This window comes from Jaculus jaculus, chromosome 9, assembly GCF_020740685.1.
Source record: "Jaculus jaculus isolate mJacJac1 chromosome 9, mJacJac1.mat.Y.cur, whole genome shotgun sequence".
Classification (NCBI taxonomy): Eukaryota; Metazoa; Chordata; class Mammalia; order Rodentia; family Dipodidae; genus Jaculus; species Jaculus jaculus.
Genome location: NC_059110.1, coordinates 114,986,103 through 115,006,050, shown reverse-complemented (window position 1 = coordinate 115,006,050; position 19,948 = coordinate 114,986,103). Strand labels below are relative to the sequence as shown.

The following is a 19,948-nucleotide window of genomic DNA, read 5'->3' as shown; positions in this document are numbered from 1 at the left end:
GAAGAAGGTCACTCTTCTGTCCTCTACCCACAAGAACACAGTGGCTTTGCTGCCTTTCCCCACGTCTAGATAGAAAGATGAAGGATGAGAGACAAGTAGCCTTCATTTTAGTTTTTTACTGGCACCTGCCAATACAGGCCTAAGGTGGGTACTGGAGAGGACTTTGGCTTAGCCAAGTGGATCATTGGTCTTGTAATTTCCTCATGACCTGGTGGCAGGAAGCCAGAAGGCTGGGGAGCTTCCACCCTGCCTCCCATTGTGAAAGGAGAATCCCTTCTAAATCCTTCCCCTCTGCCTCACCCCACAAGTCTTTGCTCCCAGTTCTTAAGGCATGACATACAAACACACAGTCCTTATTTCCAGAAATTTTATTGGCTGTTGCTAATTCCGATGGTGTGAGTACAGCTACACTCCCCAAGCTGGAAGTCTGCCCTCTTAGAAGCATCTGGACTTGGGTGGGTTTGCTTAGTGGTTGGCCCTTGGCTGAGTTGGAGATGAAGACGAAGGTGGTAGGCTGCAGAACTGACACTCTCACACAGCAAACAGTTCCCACACGTTTGACTCTTCAGTGTAATACGGGTGTCCGCACACTCCATGCCCTCAGGCCTTCTCCCCCCTTAGTGCTCTGGTCTCCCTTGCTGAGTTGAGTTGGCCAGAAAAAGCATCAGATTCTGAGAGCCATGGTGGGCCCTGGTGTAGAGGAGATACACAGCTTCTGTTCTGAATTCACTAAAGGGGAGGGGGGGGGAGAAGTTGAAGAAGTGCTAAAGAGACTCCTGGGCAGAGAGGAAGGGGAAACTGGGCTCTCCCTTGGGCCCCGCCCTCACCATCCTGCCAACATCCCCGGCGAATGTCACCCCCTTGCTTGCCCGCTGCTCCTGGGAGCCGGTGCTGCTGCCACTCAGGGAGTTCCTTCGCATGATGCCTGAGAGCAGGTGGGGGGGGGGAGATCACTAAGTGAGGGGAGGGGGAGTGAGGCGAGGAGCTAGACCCCCGGAAGCAAGGGTGGGCCACCCCCTCTCGGGCCGCCGCCGTGTGTGTTAACTGGGAGGGCGTCTCAAGGGGAAGATGGAAGCTGGGTGGCTGCAGTCTCACCAGGGCCGGGGAGCTCAGAGCGCTGCAGGCTGTTCCGGCGCGAGCTGGGGAAGCCGCCCTTGGAGAGGCGGCGCTGGCGGCTGGACAGCATAGCGGCTGGGGCTACGATACCGGGCGGGGGCTGCTTCCCGAGCCGGCTGTACAGCTCCTCAATTTCCTGTTTCTGCAGAGTCTGTAGTGCCTCCACCTCGGACAAGTGCCTGAGGGTGCACCAAGGGCGTGAAAAGGCTAGCCACGCCCTTGGGTCTCCCAGGTCCACTTCGCAGGCTGCCAGCTTCCCTAGACTCACTTCTGCCGGAGGCTGTGCAGCTCGGCCCAGAACTCTTCATCCTCCCCACTGCTCTCCGACTCCTCGCTGCTCAGACACAGGCTGCTGTAGGAGTAGTTCATCCACACGGGGCTGGGGTGGCCCAAGGGCGGCGAGCAGCCTCCAACTTGGGGTTCCTTCACATTGTCCCCTTCCTCCTCAATTGAAGCCCCCAGGCTCTCGGCTGCGCGGTCACTCTCTGCCAGAGCCTCCCTGGGCTCCGAGCCCCCTCCAGCACTGTCCTCTGTGTCTGAGCTCTCGGAGGTCAGCTGAGGGGTTGGGAGCTGTAGAGAACTGGAAAGAACGGGGGATGCTGGTTGCAGAGGAAGGGGCTCAGCTGGTTCCTTGGATGATGTCACTTGGAAACGTCCCACAAGCTGGGGCTTTCCCTCTGTGGGTAGACAAGGAGGGACTTCAGGGAAGGTTGGAGAAATCAAGCAGAATAGAAGAAGTGCGTTGGAGATCCGAGACCTCACCTTCAGAAATGGTCGCCAGTCTGGCTTCACCCAGGAGTATCTGAGCAGGATTTTGGGAGGCCTGCAAAGTGTGGGTCCATGAGGAAAGGAAATGATCCAGAATGGAGCCTCTCCCTCCCTGCCATGCATCTTGATTTCCTACTCACCTCATTCTCTGCCTCAGCTGTTTGAGGTGAAAGGGTGCCCTGGCCACAAGGAGCAGGGGGAGGGGGAGAGGGCAGACTAGGCAAGGGCCCGGGAGGGGCTGGAGGAGACTGGGAAAGAAGCCCAGGGGAGGGGGACAGCAGGGACTGGGCCACAGTCATCACAGCCAGAGAGAAGGCACTCGCCAGGGACAGGAGAGGGGCTGCAGTGGTGGAAGGGAGTGGAGCAGGGGAGGGACAGAGAGGTAAAGAAGAGGGATTAAAAGTGACATGGGAACAGCTAGGAGAGAATGGGTGTGGAGAGCTAGTGGAGACAGAACTAGGCGGAAGTGGAGAGGATGGAGGAGGAAACTGAGAAACACTAGGGGACATTGGAAGTGGGGAGCTGGAGATGTGTGGAGAGGGGCTTGGGAACGGATAGGGGTTGGGATGACATGGGGGAGAAGTGAGAGGAAAGAAGGGGCATGAGAAGGTGGGGGTTCCTGGGGAAAATGGAGTGAGAGGAGTTTCTGGAGAAGACGGGGAGGTGGAGAAAGCTGCCCAGCTCCTCTGTTCCAGGGTGGTGCTGTTCTGCAACTCTGCTGGGGAGGAGGGTATGTTGAGATCCCAGCACCCCCCCCCTCCCCGCCATGACCCTACACCCTTCGTATGGCCAAGCCAGGGGTTGGGGTGGACCGGAACAAAACTCAGTACATACCGCTGGATGGGTGTGGGAGCGCAGGCAGTGGTGCTGGCTCCTCCTGAGGGAGAGAAAGATCCCCGTCACAGTGGGGAAAGCCAAGGCTCCTGGAAGGTTGCAGACTGGGGATTCTTCCACGTGTGCGTGTACATGAGTGCATGTATATGCCCATGCATGTGAAGGCTGGAGGCTGACATCAGGTGCCTTCTTCAATAGGTCTCCACTGTATTTACTAAATAAACACACAGCTTGCCAGTTGGGCTAATTTAAGTAGCCAGCTGGCCCCAGGTATCCCCAATTTCCACCTGCTGGCCTGAAATTCACTATGTAGTCTCAGGATGGCCTCGAACTCACTGCAAGCCTCCTACTCTGCCTCCTGCGTGCTGGGATTAAAGGCATGTGCCATCCTGCCTGGCTTTAGTACTCTATGTTTTATTGTGTTTATTAAATGTTTTATTTAGTTAGTTGAGAGAGAAAGAGGTAGAAAAAGAGAGAGAGAGAGAGAGAGAGAGAGAATGGCAGGGCTCTAGCCACTGCAAACAAACTCCAGACAAATGTGCCACCACGTGCATCTGGTTTAGGTAGGTACTGGGGAATCAAACATGGGTCCTTTTGCTTGACAGGCAAGCACCCTGACCACTAAGCCATCTCTCCAGCCCAAGATTGGGATTCTTAAGCTAAAACCTATAAGTCTTTTGGAGTCCAGACATGAGTTTCAAGGGAATTCAAAAGTACACGCCTTTAATCCCAGCACTCAGGAGGCAGAGGTAGGATTGCTTTAAGTTCAAGGCCAGCCTGAGACTACATAGCGAATTCCAGGTCAACCTGGGCTGAAGTGAAAGCCTACCACACACAAAAAAAAGAGTGCTGGAGAGATGGCTTAGTGGTTAAGGTACTTGCCTGCAAAGCTTAAGGACCTCGGTTCAATTCCCCAGGACCCTACATAAACCAGATGCACAAGGTGGCACATATGTCTGGTGTTTGTTTGCAGTGGCTGGAAGCCCTGGTGCACCCATTCTTTCTCTTTCTCACTCTGCCTTTTTCCTTCTCTCAAATATATATATATATATATATATATATATATATATATATATATATATATATATATATATTTTAAAGGAGCCAGGCACATGACTTTAATCCCAGTACTTGGGAGGCAGAGGTAGGAGGATTGCTGTGAGTTTGAGGCCAGCCTGAGACTACATAGTGAATTCAAGGCCAGCTTGGGTTAGAGCAAGACCCTACCTCAAAAAACAAAACCAAACATGTTTGGCCTGAAATCCCAGGGTGTAAAGGGGCATGAGATCCTGGACCTAACTCACTAGTGTTCAGAAGTGCACATGTGCACACACAGGAGACAGGGAGAAGATAAAGTTACAAGAATTACTAACAATTGGCAAATCTGGACAAAGGGCATCTAAGAGCTTGCTCTACAATTCTTGCAACTTCTTTCTGCAAGTCTGAAATCATTTCAACATAATGAGTTAAAAGTACTCATTCACAATTTTCTAGAACAGGAGTCCATGGCTTTCATCATAGTTTCAAGTGGAGTAAGAGCTGCTCTTCCTGGAGATGAAGACTTAATTCAAGCCAACTGTTGAAGGCAGACAGCAGTAAGAAGGGCTGACCTGGGGGCTCAGGACATCTTCAGGAGCCTCTGCAGGGCCAGTATCTCTCTTCAGGAGGGTCTCCACTCGCTGGATGATCTCCCGGATCCGGCTCAGGAATCCATCTCGTTCGGAGGGCAGAATGAACTCGTTATACACCTGGCAAAAGTCATAAGATGGGAAAAGGCTCAGTTACCTCACCCTTACCCCTGCTGCTGATAGTTAAACCTAATTGTTCACTCCCCTGCTTCTGCCATCAGCACCTAAAACAAACACTAAGTCGCTGGTGTGCCAGGCACTGTGTGCTTAAGGAGATGCAATCTAAGAGAGATCTAACATTCCCAGGACGGACGCACGGAGTGTATATACCAATGCTTTACGTACACTGTTCCATTTAACGCCAACTTTCTGTGCTCTTGCCCTCATCTTACAGCAAAGATAACCAATGCTCAGAGAGGTTGAGGTTCAGGCTGCCCCAAGTCACACTATGTGAACCCAGGCCTACTGAAAGCCAGAGCATGAGATCTTTCTACTGTTGTCTGCTTTTGGGAGCAATCTGCACTACTGAGCCATGCAATTACAAAGGTGGTTAAGATGACAGATACACTGTATGTTGTGCTTTTTTAATTTTACTTTATTTTATTTATGTATTTATTTATTTTGAGGTAGGATCTCACTCTAGCCCAGGCTGACTGGAATTCACTATGTCGTCTCAGGGTGGCCTTGAACTCACGGGGATCCTCCTACCTCTGCCTTCCGAGTATTGGGATTAAAGGCTTGCATCACCATGCCCAGCAGTTATTTTGTAATGTTTGTTTCATTTTTCTGAGATGGTCTCACTAGGTAGGCCAGGCTGGTTTCAAACTCATGGTGATTCCCTGCCTCAGCCTCCTAAGTACTGGGATTACAAACATGTGCCACCATGTCTGTCTTACGATTATTTTTTTTTAAAGCTACAATTAAAAAAATACTGGGGGTGGGCTGGAGAGATGGCTTAGAGGTTAAGGCACTTGCCTGTGAAGCCTAAGGACCCAGGTTTGATTCTCCAGGTCCCATGTAAGCCAGATGCACAATGATAGCGCATGCATCTGGAGTTCGTTTGCAGTGGTTAGAGGCCCTGGTGTGCCCATTCTCTCTCTCCCTCTCTATCTCTAACAAATAAATAAATAAATAAAAATAAAATCTTTGAAAAAAATACTGGGGGGCTGGAAGAATGGCTTAGTGGTTAAGGCACTTCCCTGCAAGGCCAAAGGACCCAGGTTCAATTCCCCAGGACCCATGTTAACCAGATGCACAAGGGGGTACATGTGTCTGGAGTTCATTTGCAGTGGCTGGAGGCCCTGGTGTGCCTCTTCTCCCTCTCTCCCCCCTCCCTCTTTCTCTGTCAGATAAATAAATAAATATAAATAAAATATTATTTTTAAATGCTGGGGAGAGCCAGGAGTGGTGGCACAAGCCTTTAATCCCAGCACTAGGGAGGCAGAAGCAAGAGGATCGCTGAGAGTTCGAGGCCACCCTGAAACTACATAGTGAATTCCAGGTTAGCCTGGAACAGAGTGAGACCATACCTCAAAAACAAAAACAAAAAATATGCTGGGGAAATGGCTCAGCAATAAAAGGTACTTGCTTGCAGAGCCTGTCATCCTGGGTTCAATTACCAAACCACCCATGTATGTAAGCTGGATGCAAAAAGTGCCCAAAGGCTGGAGAGATGGCTCAATGATTAAGACTCTTGCTTACATAGCATAGCAGTCCGGGTTTGATTCCCCAGTACCAACATAAAGCCAGATACACAAAGTAGTGCACGCATCTGCAGTTTGTTTGCAGCAGCTAAAAGCCCTGGCGTGCACATTTTCTCCCTGCCCCTTCCCTCCCTCTCTCCTTGCAAATAAATAAAATCATTTTTCTTAAGTGGCCCAATGGCTGGTACCTGTTTGCAGTTATGAAACCCTGGTATACCACCCTCCCCCTTGCACACAAATAAAAAACATTTTACAGCCAGAAGTAGGAGGCAGAGGTAGGAGGAGGATTGCTGTGAGTTCGAGGCCTGCCTGGGACTACAGAGTGAGTTCCAGGTTGGCCTAGGCTAGAGTGAGACCTTACCTCAAAAAAAAAAAAAAAAAAAAAAAAAGAGCCAGACGTGGTGACACACCCTGAGATTACATAATGAATTTTAGGTCAGCCTGAGCTAGAATGAAACCCTACCACGGGACTGGGGGGAAAGGCAAGAGAGAGAGAGAACCCCAACATTTAAAAATGCTAAAATTGGGCTGGGGAGAGGGCTAAGCAGTTAAAGGTACTTGCTTGAAAAGCCTTCTGGTCCAGGTGCAGTTACCCAATACCTATGTAAACCTGGGTGCTGTGTCTAGAGTTTGCAGCAGCAAGAGGCTCTGGTGTGCCCATCACACACACTCTCTCCTCTCAAGTAAATACAAACATTTTTGGGTTGGAGAGATGGCTCAGCAGTTAAGATGCTTGCCTGTAAAACCTAAGGACACAGGTTTGATTCCCTGGTATCTACATAAAGCCAGATGCACAAGGTGGCACATGTGTTTGGGATTTGCAGTGGCTAAAGGCCCTGGAGCACCCATTCTCTCTCCCTCTCTCTCTCTCCTTCACTCTCTCAAATAAATAATAATTATTTTTTAAGCCAGGCATAGTGGCACACACCTTTAATCCCAGCACTTGGGAGGCTGAGGTAGGAGGATTGCTGTGACCTCGAGGCCAGCCTGAGACTAATTCCAAGTCAGCCTGGGCTAGAGCAAGACTCTACCTCAAAAAACCAAAGAGGAAAAAAAAAAACCACGCTATTCTAATGAGGGAGTAGGTCATATAACCCTGGGGTTGGGAGAACCTGGAGTGGCTTCACGTAGTAAGTCCTTACTTTGCAGCTAAACCTTACTACTTTTGAGTAAGAAAGGCAATTGTCCACTGAGGACCCATGGCCCCTTGTCATGCATTATACTGTATTAGATCAGAACATCTTTGAAAAACAAAGCACCCAATTAACAACTGCAGTTAAGGCAGATTTAAAAACTTGGCCAAAGCCAGGTGTGGTGGCATATGCCTTTAATCCCAGCACTCGGGAGGCAGAGGTAAGAGGACTGCAGTGAGTTTGAGACCACCCTGAGAATACAGAGTGAATTCCAGGTCAGCCTGGGCTGGAGGGAGACCCTACCTGAAAAACAAAAACAACAACAAAAAAAAGTTAAAAGCAGCAAGATCGGGTCCAAGTCTTGAGAACTGCTGGAATGCAGTAGTAAGGAAATGAAAGAAAGGGATGGACGTGGGTTCAGGGGCTGGGTCACTCTGGCTGTGTGGGTTCTGAATGGGTACAATGATCCAAGAGAGGAGGCCCTCAGAGCTAGAGACCCCTGAACAGACGGAGGCAGAGGCAGAGGCAGAGGCAGAGGCAGAGGCAGAGGCAGAGGCAGAGGCAGAGGCAGAGGCAGAGGCAGAGGCAGAGGCAGGAAGGTATTCAGCTTCTCTCTCTCTCTCTCTTTTTTTTTTTTTTTGAGGTAGGGTTTCACTCTAGCTCAGGCTGACCTGGAACTCACTATGGAGTCTAGGGTATCCTTGAACTCATGGTGATCCTCCTACCTCTGTCTCCCAAGTGCTGGGATTAAAGGCATGTGCCACCACACCTGGCTGTATCCAGCTTCTTTAGGGAACCATCCAATGTGGCTGGACAGAAGACTCTGGAAGGAGCAAGTGGCTTGTTTGAAGATGACAATCCAGGTGACATTTTTCTTTGTCCTGGATACCAGGTGAATGACATAATGTAAGAGATGCTTTAGGCGAGTCCCTAAAACCTGACGTTTCTTCCATGACCTTTCCTCCAATATCCCAGATGCTGACGTACACCACACCCACCTTGTTGAAAATGTTCTCCCCTAAAGACTTCAAACGAAAGCCAGTGTGACTCCAGGCATGGTGGTGCACGCCTTTAATCCCAGCATTTGGGAGGCAGAGGTAGGAGGATTACTGTGAGTTCAAGGCCAGCCTGAGACTACATAGTTCCAGGTCAGCCTGAGCTACAGCAAGACCCTACCTCAAAAAACAAAACAACAACAAAAAAGCCAGTGTGGTCTTGCCTCACACTTCATCCTATGTTACCTCCTTGAAACTCCTTATTCCACTTTAACACCCTCCTCCTACCTCTCTGACTCCAGCTGAGTCTGTGGATGACTTGTCTTCCCACCATTCTCGAACAGGGGGTTTCTCCCAGAGGCACTCAAAGCTTCCACGATTCCTACTGGGCAGGCCCATCTTCACTCTCAGCTCTGTACAGAGGACTCCCAGCCCCACCTCTCTCTAGTTCTGCCTAACCCCATATCCTGTTACTGTGCCTCGAGGGCATGTTCTTGGCTACAAGTCTCATCATGACCTTTGAAAAAGCTTCTTTTTGATAGCTGGACAGATGGCTTAGGGGTTAAGGCACTTGCCTGCAAAACCAAAGGACCCAGGTTTGATCCCTCAGTACCTATGTAAAGACAGATGCACAAGGTGATGTATGTATCTGAAGATCTATATACAATGGGCTGGAGGGCACCCCCCTCTATCTCTCACAAACACCAGGGCCCCCAGCCACTGAAATCAAACTCCAGACATGTACATCATCTTGTGTACATGTGCGATCTTGCATGCTTGCATCATCTGTTCATCTGGCTTACATGAGACCTGGAGAGTCAAACATGAGTCCTTAGGCTGCGCAGGCAACTGCCTTAACCATTAAGCCATCTCTCCAGCCCAAATAAAATCTTTTTAAAGAATAAAATTTCAGCTGGAGAGATGGCTTAGTGGTTAAGGTGCATGCCTGCGAAGCCTAAGGACCTCATTCCATTCTCCAGGGCCCACATATGCCAGATGGACATGGTTGTGCATGCATCTGGAGTTCGTTTGTAGTGGCTGGAGGCCCTGGCATGCCCATTCTCACTTTCTCTCTCCCTCTCTCTGACTCTAATAAATAAATAAATGAAAATAAAATCTTAAAATAAAATTTCAGGAGCTGGGGAGATGGCTTAGCAGTTAAGGCATTTGCCTGCAAAGCCAAAGGATCCCGGTTCTATTCTCTAGGACCCATGTAAGCCAGATGCACAACGGGGTGCATGTATCTGGAGTTCATGTGCAATGGCTGGAGGCCCTGGTGTGCCCATTCTCTCCTTCTCTCTGCCTCTTTCTCTTTCTCAAATAAGTATAAATATAAATATAAACATAAATATAATAAAATTTAGGACTGGAGAGATGGCTTAGCAGTTAAGGTGCTTGCCTGCAAGGCCTAATGACCCAGGTTTAATTCCCTAGTACCCACATAAACCAGATGCACAAGGTGGCGCATGTGTCTAGAGTTTGTTTGCAGTGACTAGAGGCTCTGGTGTGCCCATTCTCTTTTTCTCTCCCTCAAATAATTAAATAAAGTATTAAAAATAATAAATAAGGGCTGGAGAGATGGCTTAGGTGGTTAAGCACTTGTCTGTGAAGCCTAAGCACCCCAGTTTGAGGCTTGATTCCCCAGGACCCACGTAAGCCAGATGCACAAGGGGGCGCATGCGCCTGAAGTTCATTTACAGTGGCTGGAGGCCCTGGCGTGCCCATTCTCTCTCTCTCTCTCTCTCTCTATCTGCCTCTTTCTCTGTCCATTGTTCTCAAATAAATAAAATGAACAAAAAAAAATTTAATATCTTAAAAAATAATTTATTAACATCTTAGGGCTGGAAAGATAGCTTAGCAGTTAAGGTGCTTGCCTGAGAAGTCTAAGGACCCAGGTTCAACTCCCCAGAACTTATGGAAGCCAGATGCACATGGTGGTGCATGCATCTGGAGTTCGTTTGCAGTGGCATGCCCATTCTCTCTGTCTCTCTTCGCTTCTCTCAAATAAAAATAAATAAATAAATAAATAAAATAAAGCCAGGCATAGTGGGGCATGCCTTTAATCCCAACACTCAGGAAGCAGAGGTAGGAAGATTGCTGAGTTTGAGGCCACACTGAACTAAATAGTGAATTCCAGATCAACCTGGGCTAGAGAGCAAGATCCTATCTCAAAAAACCAAAAAATTAAAATAAATTTAAATAAAGTTGACTTTCATTTCCGACTTTCTTCCCTATTGTGGAGTTTACTCCTCTGTTCCTCTCCGCCACAAGTTGCCCTTGATGTCCCCTTCTCTCGAGCTCCCCGGCATATCAACTCAGCAAATATTTATTGGGCGTCTACTACCCACATTGTATTACATCAGAAGGTCATTGGAGTAGAACAATTTATTTCCCTGAAACCTTCTTCCTCACCCCCTATAATCCATTTCTCCTTCATCTCTATCTGTCCTCTTGTAATAACTTCTTAGCTCAGTTCCCTGCTCCCAATCCCCTCCCACACCCATGGCAAAGTGTTCTTCATAAGACCTATTATGTTACACTCTGCTATTTTATGTTGTTTTGTTTTGAGACAGGGTCTCATGTAGCCTTGGCTGGCTTTGAATTCCATGTGTAACCAAGGCTAGCCTGCAACTCTTGATCCCTCTGCCTCTACCTCTGAAGTACTCAAATTACAGGCATGTGCCACCACACCTGACCTTCTCTGTCCAACTCTTAAGGCTGCCTATGATCTGAACCTTCTCCTACCTCCCATGATTTTCCTCTAGGAACCATTTGTGGAAATGATTTCCTTAGAAAGCCCTCTCAGCATTCAAGATTAATACCTTTGCTTATGCCATACCTCCAGCTGGGCATGCCTTTCTTACCCATCTGCCAAGACGTGACTAAGCCCTACTCCTTCCCCTGCCCACCTTCTGCTTCCAGCCACAGTATCCCATGTCTACACGTGTCTACATGTATACACCTAGTCTATGTTAGTCTCAGCCTAACCTGGATAAACAGACTCCCCCGCAAGACTGAGACATCTTCAGCGTCCTGTGCCGAGGGCCAACCAGTGTTTTATCAAACCCTTGCTACCGGATTGGGGTGCTAGGGCACCAGTGGACATCAGGAGGGAAACTTGTCCTTCTCTCTCTACCTCTCACCATGGCAGCAGCGATCTCTTCTGGGCTGTCCCCATCCAGATCAAATCGGAAGGTCACCATCTTGCTGTTGTGGGTCTGTAGCTGGCATTCAACAACCCTGTCATTCTGGTCTGAGACCTTTAGATGCAAAGCCAAGGGGAAGAGGTCAGTGCCTCTGTCTTTGTAGTGTGCTTCCACTCTTCTCCAGCCAAGTGTCAGTACAGAGGGGATTTGGAGAGTGGACCCTTTTCCCAAAGCCCCCAAAGTCAGAACACAGACTGGATGCCTTACTGCAGCAGTCACACCATGCTGCTGCTCGCTTTTCCTGGCTCATCTCTCCCACCCCCTGACAGCTCTCTGCTGGCCTTGTAGATTATTCTCCATGGCCTGCCCCCCCCCCCCCGCCCACCCCCTTCCTTACACTAGTGACCCGCAGCCGGGATCGAGGCCTGCGCCGGAGGGTCTTGGCTGGAAGCTTCTTCATTTGTCCCATTCCTTCCCCCATGTCACTGAGGCCTGACGCTGCATCTGAGGCATAGCTGGGAAAGGAAGAGAGGACAGAAGTGTCTGAGTGGACAAAGGAACCCAGAGCTTCCCACCCTAGCACCACCAACTCATACCGGAGCATACCTGTCCCCAGGAGAAAACTCACAGCCAGGGCCGGAACGTGGGATGGACAAAGCAAAAGCCTGAAACGGGACAAGAAGCATGAGATTAGGAGATGCCCGCTGCTGGGAGCTGTTGTCAAGGATGCTGAGAGATGACTAAGGAAAGAGAATCGGGGAAGATAAGGACAAAAAGAGTGAATTTCCAGGGACACGGGGACAGGTTAGCAGGTTAGGTTTCGCAAGGAAAATGATAGGTCAACGGGCTTGGAATGGCTGGCAGCCCCCCACCCTCATATGACCCCCCCTCTCACCGAGGGCAGGCAGAGATGGGACTCAGCAGGGCTGGATGGCATCCCCCCAGGGGGCTGAAGGGCGGGGTCTGAGGCATCCAGGAAGCCAGAGGAGCTGAGGTAGCCATCAGTCTCGCAATCAGCTGGTGGGGGGGGATCAGAACAATAAATAAGGGGTCATGGTGGTAAAGGAGGGGGCCTGTCTGAGCAAGGAGGGGCCAGGAGCCAGGAGGGAACTTTGGGAAAGTTCTTTCCCAGACAGCTTTATGGCTAGAGGTGGGAGTTAAGGTAAGTGGCAGTGCTGCTGGCCTGGACTTGTGGGTGAGAGGCAGGGGCCTACAGTTTTGGGACCTGAGACTCACAGTCAGGGGTGACTTACAGGTGGTAGATGAATAGCTGGCATGGCGGAAGAGAAAGGATTGGTGCTGGTCAGCCTCGGGCTCCTCCGGCTCCGGTGGGAAGGTACCAGGGGGCACAGGAGCCATGGAGACGGCTGCTGGTGGAGGGCCTGAGTCGGTTGGGACAGCCTCCAGCTCCCTAGCTTTGCGCAGCTCCTCCCGCTTTCGCTGGATGGCAGCGACCCGTTCACGAACTGCACGGGCCACTGGCTGGTAGTCAGCCTCACAGACCAAGCCCAGGGCCACCTGGAGTCAGGTTGACGAGAACGTTTATTTGTTGGTTTAATTTGGGTTTTTATGAGATAGGGTCTCATGACAGTCCAGGCTGACCTAGAACTCTGTAGTCCCAATCTGGCCCCAAACTCATAGCCATCCTCCTACTCAGCCTCTCAAGTGCTGAGGCTAAAAGGCCTGGTCTACCATACCAGGCCTAATTGGCAACTTTTTTTTTTTTTTTTTTTTTCAGGTAGGGTCTCACTCTATCACAGACTGACCTGAAATTCACTATGTAGTCTCAGGGTGGCCTTGAACTCATGGTGATCCTCCTACCTCTGCTTCCTGAGTGCTGGGATTAAAGGTGTGAGTAATTAAACCCTAAATCTCTTATTTATTTATAAGAGAGAGAGAGAGAAAGAATGGTCATACCAGGGCCTCTAATCACTGCAAACAGACTCCAGATGCATGTGCCACCATGTGCATCTAGCTTATGGGGGCTCTGGGGAATCAAATTTGGGTCCTTAGGCTTCACAGTTATGCCTTAACTGCTAAGCCATCTCTCTCTAGCCCCTAAGTCTCCCCCGCCCCACTCAGTAGTCCAGGCTAACCTCAAGCTTTTGATTTTTCTGCCTCAGCCCTGCAAGTGCTGGTGTTCCAGGTGCTACCAGTACACCTGGTGTGACACAGGTCTCATCTTAGAGATAAACAAACTGAGGGGTTACTTACTACTCAGTAAATCAGTGGTTCTCAATACAGGGAGAGGCTAGGCAATGCCTAAAGACTGTTTTAGTTAACACAACTGGCAAATAGGCGCTATTGCATCTAGTAAGAAATCAAGGGTTCTTGCAACATTCTACATAGCATAAGGACAGCCTCCAAAACCCAGATGTCAACAGTTGTCAAGGTCAAGGTAAATCACAGGTCAGGATTTGATCTCAGGTCAAGCTGGGCAGTGCTGTGGAGGCCTGCCTTATGCCACAGTTCAAATGGTCTCAGGATCTTGACCCACCACAGATGATTCTTGCTCTTGCAACTGCCATTTCTCTACTGAGAATCTTGTATGCCCTCCTTCCCCCACACTCTGGCTTTTGTAACCCAGTGCCCTGGCATCTTCTACCTCCACATGCACATGTGAATTTCTTTCCACCAGCATCTACTCATCTCTTTGCTCCTCATTCATTTCAACTGCAAGTTTTGCTGGGTGAATAAAAAGTGTGGGAAGGGCAATCTGACTTGAAATCTGAACTGAGTCTAAATCTAGTTCACTCATTGACTCACATGGGACCTTGGGCAAGATAGCCAAACTCTCTGAGCTTGCATCACCTCATCAAGTTGGGATAGCATTATCCTCCAGGCAAGATTGGGAGCAATCATCCACTGCACCTGAACATGCTTTAAAGCCACAGAGAATGCTAATAAGCTTCTAAATATGCCAAGCACCTTCAGGGATTGAAAAAACAATAAAGCAGCATCTGCCCACAAGTCGTTTATAGTCTACAAAAAGACATAGACAGGAATGTATTAAGTATAAAACAAAGCTCATGGCTTGAGGCTGTTATACAGGAACCGCTGATTAGGAAAGCAGCCTTTAACTTGGCCTCTAGAAGGGAGGCCTTCCTGAAATGGATGGTTCTGAGCATCAGGAGGAAAAAAGAGGCAAAAGAATGGGTGGGAAAAAATAAAGGTAAATTAGTGAGAAAGGCATTCTAGGATAAAAGGATCTGAGGGAGATAAAAACAGGACGGTTGAAGGATCCGGGGCTGGTTGTGGAAAGGAGTCTGGGTATGTACATTACAGGTGAATTAGGGTGGTGATGGTGAGGGGTCAACTCCTGTCCTGACATTCTAGTGCCACAGCCTTGTCTCTCTGACTCCTTTGGTTGCTGTGAATCTTTTACAGGCTTAGCCACAGCACGGTCTGTCCTCCGCTTACCATCTCCTGCGCAACCTCCTCGGCAGCATCCCGGCCCAGCTGGAACAGGAATTCGATGGCTTGGTTGTCCCGCGGTCGCCCCCCGCGCCGCGCGTCCTCCATGCGCAGCCATAGCTTGAGGCCTTGCTTCTCGCCATCGTCCTCCTCCGCCAGCTCCACGTGCACGCCGCGCTCCTCCCGGAAGAAGGCGTGGGCCAGGAGATCCTGGATCGTGAACCTGGGAACCAGCGCAGGCGAGGAGCTGAGCTCGGCGGCCAGCCGCCCCGGGTCACCTCCCCTGCGCACCTCCCCCCCAGCTCTGCCGTTGGACCCCACCTCTCGTTCTTATCTGTGCGGATGCAGCCTTCGATGATCTCCTTCACCTCGGGCATCTTCACCTTATAGAAGCTATTCGGCTTGGTGCCCTGGCAGAAGGGGGTTGCGTGAGGCCTCAGGGTCTCCAGAGCGTCAGCCCAGTGCTACCACTTGACCTTCCCAGAGCGGGCAAGCGGTCGCCCAAACTCGGGACCTTAGTACTGAAAGATCTGATTTCAAATCCCACTCCCTCCACATAGGGACAATGTGACCTTGAACAAAAGACTCCGGGGGGAGGAGGGGCTAGTTTCTCATTTAAAAAAAATGCAGGACAGAACATTTGCTTCGCTCACCTCTGGGGGCAACTAGAAGGATCTGATGAGAGAGATTGCATGCGAAATCGGGTGTAAACTCTTGGGAGCGCTACACATTCTGAACAGCTGGAGGGGTGTGGGCACATGTGCAGCTACTACCCTTCAGTTGCACCCCAGCAACTTTGTGTCTAGCCTGTTTTTATTAAGGGAAAGGGCATTGACCTCAGGCTAGTGGGACGATCACAAGAATCCCTTCTCTCCCCACGCCCCCCAGCCCCACCCCGTCTCACCGAAGTGACCTTGCGGTAGATCTGCGCAGCATTCTGGCACTCGGAGTACGGGTACTCGGACGTAGCCATCTCCAGCATGCACATGCCAAATGCGTAAACGTCAACCGCCTCGTCGTACTTTTCCTCATACATTTCTGGGGCCATGAATTCCGGGGTCCCTGTAGGAACCACACAAGGAATCAGGCCTCATCTTTCTGTCCCTCCTCCCTCCACTTAGTTGGACATTATCATGGGCTAGGCCGCCCCATGGGCAACCCCACAACCTCTGGAGTGCAGGTGACCAACCCTCGCCCTTCAGGTGTGTTGGGAGTTAGGGGGTGGGGGTGGGGCACAGGTCTTCCTAGCATCTCTACGATCTCCTAGTTCCGCAGATCTCTTGGAGGGAAGTGGGTCCCAGGCTCCTTCCTGACGTGGGTAGAGGTAGCAAAGACCAGGACCCTTCTGGAAGGACGCACCAATGACGCTCTTGGCAAAGGAGGCGCGCTTGAGGGTAGCCAGTCCCAGATCTCCGATTTTGACAGAGCCCGAAGGGCCCGTGATGAAGACGTTGTCGCACTTGAGATCCCGGTGGAGGATGGGCGGCACCCGGGAGTGTAGAAAATGAAGACCCCGCAGGATTTGGCGGCTCCAGCGCTGAAGGACCCGGGGCTTCATCTCTCGGAAGCGCCTCAGGTACCTGGGAGAGGGTGCGGTGCGTAACCAGGGTGGCTCCGGGGACTTCTACCCGTGGGGAAAGTGAGCCCCGCCTCGTCCCACCCTTTGCGGGCATAATGTTTTAAGACTCTTTCCTCGGCTTGGCTGGGGAGAAACTGAGTCAGTGGGCGCAGTAGATAGATAGACGTGAAGTTACAAAGCGGTCGTGACGGTAAATTCGGAGATAGGGCCGCAGCCAAGGTGGTGTGGGAGCGCCGGCAGGGATGACTAACTGTCCCAAGCATGGGGGAGGACTTCACAGAGGAAATAACTTTTATGTCTTGAAGGAGAAGTTCAAGGGTGAAAAAAAGGGGGGGGGAGGATGGAGACTTTCCAGGGAGAGCGGACACAGCAAGTGTCAGGGCCTGGTGGCATGAGTTGCTGGGAATTTTGTCTGTAACTTGGGCTGAAGATGAGATGGGATCCCAAGGACTTTGGAAGCCAGTAGACTTTGTCCTCGGGGCGGTGGGAAATCTTGAAGGGGTTTAAAGGGAGGAGTCACGAGGTCACATTCCCTCCAGGTTGCAAGGACCATAGGGTAGTTTGGACTGACGGCGTGGCCAGTAAGTCCCAGTAGGGGATGCTGCAGGGCAGCAAGGTGGACAAGGATGGAGCGGTGAAAACCACAGCAGGGAGGTGTTAGGGAAGGACTTGATGAGGATGAGGGCACAGCAGAGATAACCTAAAGTTTTGACTGGTATGCTGTGTGGCCACTGCTAGGGCAAGGACAGAGATCTAGCCCTGGCTTTACACCTGGATGTGGACATTTGAAGGGAACGGGGGAGAAATTTGGGGAGCAGTAGTAGATGCCCCGTCCTCCCCCTCCCACCCAGGCCAGAGCTCACGTCTTGAGCGTGCCCGAGGTCATGAGTTCCGTGACCAGCACGATGCAAACCTGGCCCCTCAGCACCGACTTCCACGAGTCGTAGAAGCGGACGATATTGGGGTGCTGCAGCCCCTTGAGCATCTCCACCTCCTCGGAGAAGCGCTGCCGCTCGGCTCTAGACAGTTTCCGAGTCTGTGGGATGGGTGATGGGGTGACATCAGGCCCAGACCCCCCCGGGGAAAGGAGCATAGGGCACCTGGAGTCTGGAGCCACCAGATGGGGGTCTGGCTGGTGAGATTGCTTGACAAATGGGCTACAGACCCCAAACTCTAACTTGGTCCCTTTGCTCTACTCCAAGGACACACCCACCCTGGGCCTGGGGCGGCCCCCCGGACCCCCCGCAGGACACAAGCGCCTTTATGCAGCCAGGTCTGGGAGCCCTGAGCTCAATAGCGCCTTTGTGGCCGCCTAGGCGGGTCGTGGGGCGGGAGAAGGGTGCCCAGGGGCTGGCAGCCGGCGGGCAGCGGGCGGGCCACGGGCAGGGAATTGGACCGGCAAGAAGTTGGCCCCAGAAACTAGGAACTGTGGATTCAGACACGCGGCCGGCCGAGAGCTTCAGAGGAAGGTACCAAGAAAGAAAAGATCCAGGCGCCAGGAGACCGCTCCCCCCATGACTGCCCCGCCCCCACCCCCCCTCAAGCCGCCTTTGGCCGCCTCTCCGGTCCTGGCCTAGAGCCTGGGGCGGGCGCGGCACAAGCAGACACACGGGGTGAACCCTGTGCTAGGGGCCAAATTGGAGTGACCCGTCCCCCAGGTTTTGTTTCCCTCAATCTGAACCTGAGGTTTCCGGACCCCAGTTGCCTGGGTCCTCACACCCATGGGTAGCGTGAGAGTAATGGGAGGAAGATCTCGCCAACATCTTCCTGAAGTCCAAGAGCTCAACACGTTTGACTCCAGGGAGAGCCCAGGTAGGCAGAGGTGTGAGAAGCAGCTGGAGCTTTCTGTCCCTCTTTTCCCCACAGCTGTGGAGAAGACCGTAAGTCTGACTGTTCTAGAAGGGGCCTGGAGAGTCCCATTCTGCCACAGCTACCCTCAATCCTTAAGTGGAGAGAGCCCTGGTCCAGATTGTCATCTCCCACACCCCAGTCTACTGGTGTGCAAAGGACAAGGGGAGGCCAGGTGTGGTGGCACACCTCTTTAATCCCGGCACTCGGAGGCAGCAGTAGGAGGATCACTGTCTTGAGTTCGAGGCCACTCTGAGACTACACAGTAAGTTCCAGGTCGGCCTGGGCCAGAATGAGACCCAGGAGAAGAGAAGAAGCAAGACCATGGTCACAGTTGAAAGTGTCAAGAGAGGACAGCGGTAGGTCACTGGTACCCTGGGCAGGAGACCGGAGGGGCTAGCTTCCCACCATCTGAACGGCCCCCTACCTTCCCATCCTAATTTTCCAGCTCTTAGCGATTTGTACGGAGACTTGGAAGTGAGAACGTCCATGCCTATGGGGTGCCACCGTATCCGGCCTGCCTCAGTTTCACCTTCTGAAGCCCACCCAGTCAGCCAGATGACGCTGGCAAGGAGAGCAGGGGTATCTGGACATGCCAGGCAATAGAATCCTTCCCTCGATGCTGTCCCCCACCCCTGAACTCCCATCCTAAGGATTCCCAAGGGTCCCTTCCCGAGATGCCACCGAGGGGGGCGCCCAGCCGCACCTGCAGCTCACACCAGGCCACCTCTACCGTGGTGTCGGTGTCTAGCCCTCGGTACACCGTCTTGAACGAGCCTCTTCCAATCTCGATATCAAACTTGAGGTATCGGCCGTCCGGGGACGTTGCCACAGCCTGGGTCTCTGTGTCCTCCTTTTCTTCCTGCTCCCGCCGTCGCTCCCGCGCTGCGGCGTCGGGAACCCTCGGTGGCTCCCGGGACGCGGAGCCTCCCGTGGATCCCGTGAGCTCCGGACGTGCGGAGTCTGCAGAGGTAACCGGTGCTGCCCCGGGCCACGTGCCCTCGGGGGGTTCCACGGAGCTAGGCTGGGCACTCTTCGTGGGACCGAGGCCGACGGAGTCCGGAGGATCTGGGGGTTCTGGAACTGGTGGCGCCGGCTGGGACCAAGAGCTCAGCAGTCCCAGGTCGACCGAGCTCCGGCGGCTGGGTCGCGAAGAGCGCGGCCGGGGCTCAGCCTTCCCGGAGAAGCGGCGCACTCGGCGAGGAGGGGGCCCGAGGCGGAGAGGTCCCGAGGCAGTGAGGGGCGCAGGTGGCCGCAGGCCTAGGTCGGCCTCAGTCTGGGACATGGGGACCGTGGTCTCCGCGGTCCGGGGTGCCAGCATGGGGAAGGGTGGAAAGCCAGGCGGCCGGACAGGCGGACTGGCTGGGTGCGCGGCGCTGGGGTTGAGCGGCTGGGGCCCCAGCCCCCGGCCGGCCAGTCCGCCCAGCGACCCGCCCCCGGCTCCGCCCAGAGACCCGCCCCCGGCCGGCCACCTCCCCCCCCCCCCCCCCCCCCCCGGCCGCCCCCTCGGAGCTGCGGGGCTGGAGTCGCTCCTCGCCTCAGCTGCAGGACTCCGCAGCTGCGCGCCCTCGGGTCCCGCGCCCCCGCCTCCAGCCGAGCTAGAGCAGTGCGGGCGGCGTCGGGGAGATCTCCGCCGAGTGCGCAAACCTGCCTGGGGTGGGGGGGGGAGTGGGCTGGAAGACGACAGGGAGACCCGGAGAGGAAACGTGACCGCGGCTCGCAGGCTCCGCTGGGGGTGTGTGGCTACAGGAGGCCACCACCCGCCTGCACGTCCATGATAAGGC

The 19,948-nt window shown here is 52.5% G+C and overlaps 1 protein-coding gene across 4 annotated transcripts; it reads right to left on the bottom strand.

The window, feature by feature from the left end:
- Positions 1-353: 353 nt before the first annotated feature.
- Positions 354-19,527, bottom strand: Wnk4 (WNK lysine deficient protein kinase 4). 4 transcript variants are annotated; one of them, XM_045159816.1, is made up of 19 exons: positions 18,871-19,527; positions 17,180-17,352; positions 16,097-16,317; positions 15,642-15,799; positions 15,059-15,147; positions 14,744-14,960; positions 12,577-12,841; positions 12,219-12,340; positions 11,930-11,988; positions 11,721-11,838; positions 11,321-11,437; positions 4,329-4,466; positions 2,719-2,761; positions 2,025-2,602; positions 1,879-1,939; positions 1,385-1,793; positions 1,096-1,295; positions 828-925; positions 354-729 (listed from the first exon to the last, which is right to left on the bottom strand). In XM_045159816.1, exons 1-19 carry the CDS (start codon positions 19,483-19,485, stop codon positions 727-729), a joined length of 3,684 nt encoding a protein of 1,227 aa, XP_045015751.1. In that variant the 5' UTR covers positions 19,486-19,527; the 3' UTR covers positions 354-726. The 4 variants fall into 4 exon arrangements, with proteins under 4 accessions (XP_045015751.1, XP_045015755.1, XP_045015753.1 ...); XM_045159820.1 differs by having other exon boundaries at positions 870-925; XM_045159818.1 differs by having other exon boundaries at positions 2,025-2,599.
- Positions 19,528-19,948: the final 421 nt, after the last annotated feature.